Source organism: Sinocyclocheilus anshuiensis, unplaced genomic scaffold (assembly GCF_001515605.1).
Source record: "Sinocyclocheilus anshuiensis isolate Anshui unplaced genomic scaffold, SAMN03320099.WGS_v1.1 scaffold1993, whole genome shotgun sequence".
NCBI lineage: Eukaryota > Metazoa > Chordata > Actinopteri > Cypriniformes > Cyprinidae > Sinocyclocheilus > Sinocyclocheilus anshuiensis.
Window position 1 is genome coordinate 166,360 of NW_015540847.1, and position 5,225 is coordinate 171,584.

Sequence of the window (5,225 nt, forward strand, 5' to 3'; positions counted from 1 at the left end):
GCTGTGATTGGTTAGCTGGGCCAATGTGTGCTGTGATCGGTTAGCTGGGCTAGTGTGTGTTGTGATCGGTTAGCTGGGCCAGTGTGCGCTGTGATTGGTTAGCTGGGCCAATGTGTGCTGTGATTGGTTAGCTGGGCCAATGTGTGCTGTGATCGGTTAGCTGCTCACAAATCCCGGAAAATACGCGTTGTAGTACAAACGAGTCGTTCGTTGTAGTTTTTGAAAAGTGATTTCTGTTAAATAAAATATCTCCTTTTGAAGTGGACTTTGAGCTTTGTAACTTTGCAGATGTTTTTTATGCTCAAACAGTAACATTACAGACTAACTAAAGTTGAAAAAGTGAAAAAGCATAATAGGACCCCTTTAAACAGTTTATTGTGCAGGTAGTTAATCTCCGGTCTAAACTAATGTGCTGCTGCATTGCTGCACGTGCACAAAAAAAAAAGCCTGCGCATAACGTATTTACCTTCATAATGTGTAACAATTAATAATTTCCATAAACAACGGCATAATGAAACTGTTAAACTCTAGCCTGACTCACAGAATGGCAAGACACACAAGACAGCCAGACCTCCTTTGATTTTGAATAGCTCTCAAGGCAGACAATGCAGAATTCTTTCTCTTCCTCGCTTTCCTCAACATTTTCTTTTGTAGACTTCTTTCTTTTCCTATTTTTTCCTTTTCTGCAGAGATCCTTTGCTTTACATTAGAGGAAGATGTTTTGTTCTGCTCCTCTGGTGAATTAAATTCTTCTTCCACAGTCTCATCCTTATATTCTTTTGTGTACTTCTTTCCTTTCTTTACCATTTTCTCCTTTTTTGCAAAGATCTTTCGTTTTACTTTGGACAAAGATGCCATCTCCTGCTCTTCCTCAAGGGAATTCCTGGCAGGTGTGTCTGTAAGAATTTCAGTCGGTCTCCTTTTTCTGGTCTTAGTTGTCTTTCGGGGCCCTGCTTTTGGGAATGGCCTCACCAAGATAGGTGAAAAGTCCTCATTGATCAAGGAAGATGTTCCAGCAGCAGGCCTGATGAAGGCAATGGAACTTGGCCCAGTGACAGGCACAGTGTAAGTGGTGGAGAAAGGCCCAGTTGTAGGTACGTTTAAGGCGATGTAGGGTGTCCCAGAGATGGATGCATTGGCAGGCACGGTGGAGGTAGAGAACTGCCCAGCCACAGACACAGTGGAAGCTGGACCAGTGACTGATGTCTCAGGATTGTGTGGACGATCAGTGACGCAGGATGGTGCAAAATAAGCATCACTGAAAATTTCCCTGTTGAAGGGCCAAATGCCTGTGCACCTGAAGCCAGCCTGGATATCTGATGGTGTGGCAGCCATTGGGAAAGAATCCCTTACAATTGCTGGTATGTCGTAAATGGACATGGTTGTTCCAGGATGATGTCTCATCCAGCTATCAGAGAAGCTGTAAACCATCTTGAAAGGGCCAAACACACTGCGGTCCAGTGGCTGCAACTTGTGGGAATAGTGCGGGGGGTAGGAGAGGAGAATAATGCCAGATTCACGACAAAAGTCAATTCCTCGCAAAGACATGTGGGAGTGATGATTGCCGAGGATCAGCAAGCCCTTCTGTGTTGGAGAGGCTCTTGTATGGGTTTGAAAGTGGCATAAGAACTCTAGAAAATCTTCATCCTGTATCCATCCTGATTTGTTGGCTGTTCCTGTACAACATCCCTGATGAAATGAGGGTTGAGGTTTACCCTGTGAAACACAAAGTGTGGAGGGATTGCATTCCCCAGTGCATTCACTGCACATGCCACAGTGACAAGTGTTCCACACTTGCCTTCTCCGGTTTCTGGACAGTGGTGACCCCTGTCTCATCCGTGTTCCAGATATGCTTGGCAGTGAAATGGTGTTTTTGAAATACCTCTGCCAGATTGTTGGTTTTATTAAAGCTTGTTCTCCTAGCTAATCTTGTGGCTGTCTCAGGGAAAGGCTTGGGTGCCTGTTCAGGAAACCATCTAACCAGTCAGCCCCAGCCACTCCATGCTCATCCCATGACTTGGGCTGCTGGCAGTTGTGAGCCTTTGCCAGTTCATAGGCAAATTTGCGAACCTGCATTAAAGCATTTGTGTAAATTAAAAAATGTAAACATATAGGCTACAGTATGTCAACATAAACTAAAAATAAACTGTTCATAATCATGAAACATAACAAATTTAGCAATCTATTATCTTACCTCTTTGGGACTTAAACCATAATATAAGTCAGCAGCCCTGAGGAGGAACTCAGTATGGAGGACAGTATGGTCTCCTGCTCTGCCGTGAACACTTTACTGGCTGGCCGGGATCCTGTCCTAGGTGTGCCCTCACTCACTGTCACCCTCGCCTTCCTAATAAAGTGATATAAAGTCACATGGCTTTGCTGCTGCCCTCACTGACTTCCCCTGTGCAACTTCACTGGCTGCACTCTCAAACAGTGATTGTGGCTGGAGTCCCCTATCCATCTTCCTGGGCCTGAATCTAAGCATAGTTTACTGTAAAGAAATCTCTGTTCTAACTTCATTAAATTGTTTCTTACAAGCTAACTAATCATTCTCTTTGGTTTTGCTGGGTCTTATACAATCACACCACTTTAAATCCACTATACAAACTGACAATGAAAGGAACTTTTCTTTTTTCAGACATATTCACACTTTCTGTCAAACACACATTATTTTAGAGCTTTCGATTAAAAAAAAAAACTAGATTGTGATTAAAAACATGTTTTTACATGGGCCTGGAGACTGAAGCAGAGCCGGCAGAGCAGGGTACCAGGGCGGAGCAGGAAACCAAGGTGGAGCCAGCAGAGCAGGAAGCCGGGACAGAGCCGGCAGAGCAGAGGACAACCAGGGCGGAGCAGAAGACCACCACAGCAGAGAAGATGGGATCGAAGACCCCCACAGTGGAGTAGATGACCACCACAGCTGAACAGACGGGACCAAAGATCGCCACGGTGGAGCAGATGACCACCAGGGTGGAGCTGATGGAGCAGGGAACCACCATGGTGGATCAGGCTGAACTGGAATACAGAGCACAGAGAGGTTATCAATGACCTCTGTGGCCGAAACAGGACAGTCAGAGAGTTCACAGTCGGCCTCTTTGGCCGTGACTGGATAGGCGAAGAACTCGAAGACAGCCTCCTTGGCCGTGACAGGACAGGTTGAGAGTTCAGAGACGGCTTCCTTGGGCGTGACAAGACAAATCAGAGGGTTCACAGGTGGCCTCTTTGGCCGCGGCTGGACCGGCAGAGAATTCAAAGGCAGACGCCGATGCCTCTGGAGGTTCTGCAGCACAAGTTGCCACCTCGGGAGTAGCTGGAGCGGTCGTCGCCGCTTCGAGAGGGAACTTGGAAACGCTACAGGCTAGCAATACTCAGCGATGTGTGTGTGGATGAGTGCAACCTTCATAGTGTGAGATTGATAAGGTAAATAGACACAGGTGAAGGCAATCAGTGATGATGAGTCCGGCAAAGGATTATGGGAAATGTAGTTTGTGAGACTGTGACAAGAGTCAGGGGTGGAGTGCCCTCTGGTGGAGCTCATGGGCACTCCTTAAGGAGCTGCTTCCAGACGCTCCCAAACGAAAACAGAAATGAATGTAGGACAAAGTCAAACAAGGTATACATCCAAACAACGACACTGAGTGGAACCAATGAACTAATGAGTAATTATGGAAACTAACAAGGGAAAGGGTGTGGTAGAATTAGTGTCCATGGTTACAAACAAGGAGCAGAGCAGCAGGGAACATGAGGGGAACAACACAACAATAGGCACACAGAACTACATATTAAAAGTCCTTGAACCCAGAGACCAGAAACACAGACAGGGATTGTAAAATTAGTGTAAGGTCCGGTGAGAATATGCTCGTCTCGTGAAAACCAACGTTTGTTTACAGGAGCAAATGAAGCAAAGTTTCCTTACTTTAGCAAAGGAAAACCGGTCTCCTCTTGGCTTATATCGAAATCCTCCCACATATTTCTTAATAAATCCTCGTTTAGTACTTCTAATCTGTGACCAGTGTTTTGTTTTCTTCTCTCCTCTGCGCTTCCGCACTGACAAGCTACACAAAATCGCATTCAAAATAGCAGGCGATTCCTTGCCGATTATGAACGCGATTTTGTGTAGCTTGTCAGTGAACTACGTCTCTGTGTAGTAAATGCCGCTCCGTCTGAAAGCACGTGCTGGAGATTTACTACTAATCACAGAAGCGGCTTTACTGACGAGATGAGCATGAAAATCGCATTCGATTTTTTGCACAGCCCTAGCTTCCGCATTCGTCACTTCTCACTGGGGCATGCACTACGCCTGCGTCCTACATCATCCGCTGGAATGGAACAAACTGAAAACGGAACTGGAATGAATGCACGTACGACAGTTAGCGGAAGCTAGAGATTACGGTTTATATAGTTTTAAATATGGATATTTTTCTTACACAAATGCATCGATTCGCTTCAGAAGGCCTTTATTAACCCCCCAAAGCTTGGAAGAGCCAGGACAACTTTTAATATAACTCTGATTGGATTCGTCTGAAAGAAGAAAGTCATGTACACCTAGGATAGCTTGAAGGTGAGGAAGGAAATCATGGGCTAATTTTCATTTTTGGTTGAACTATCCCTTTAAGAAAATCAACCATGGTTTTGCTATGGTAAAAGTGTAGTAACCATGTTTTTTTTTCTTTTCTTTATTTTTTCGTACAACCATAGTTTTACTACAAATACCACGGTTAAACTATGGTTAGTGTAGCAAAACCATGGTTAATTTGTGGTTACCATGGTTTAACTAACCATGTTGTTGAATATAGAGATTTTGAACATAGAGTTAGGATTAACAGAATTTTAGATAAAAGAGAGATTTAAAGCCAGATTTTTGTTTATGTATGTGTAATTTAGCTAGCAGGAAACACAAATTAAGTTATATTTTCCTATATTTTCTTTTAAGTAGTCAAACAATCCAAAGACAATTATACAAATGATACGTGGGTTATATATAGCCTAGAATGTGTGCGAAGAGTGCTTCCTTTATAATCACCTAAAAGCTGTCAGTTCGGTTGATCATGATCTCACATTTCCATTATAATCAATGAATGAATCTCTTATATCGTGTCTACACACTGTTATAAGGAGAGTAGTTCTGTCATGTTCTGGGAGAGCTGTGTGTGTGTGTGTTTGTGTGTGTGTCTCTCTCTCTGTGTGTGTGTGTGTGTGTGTGTGTGTGTGTGTGTGTGTGTGTG

The 5,225-nt window shown here is 44.0% G+C and overlaps 1 protein-coding gene across 1 annotated transcript in view; it reads right to left on the bottom strand.

Moving 5' to 3' along the window:
- Positions 1-364: 364 nt before the first annotated feature.
- The window catches only part of LOC107687615 (uncharacterized), a 16,198-nt gene continuing 11,337 nt past the window's right edge, over positions 365-5,225 (bottom strand). The window contains exons 2-3 of the mRNA XM_016485010.1: positions 2,728-3,358; positions 365-2,070 (exon numbers count right to left, since the gene is read on the bottom strand). Of these exons, the coding sequence (XP_016340496.1) occupies positions 2,051-2,070; positions 2,728-3,358 (651 nt within the window). The 3' untranslated portion in view covers positions 365-2,050. The remainder of the gene's footprint in view (positions 2,071-2,727; positions 3,359-5,225) is intronic.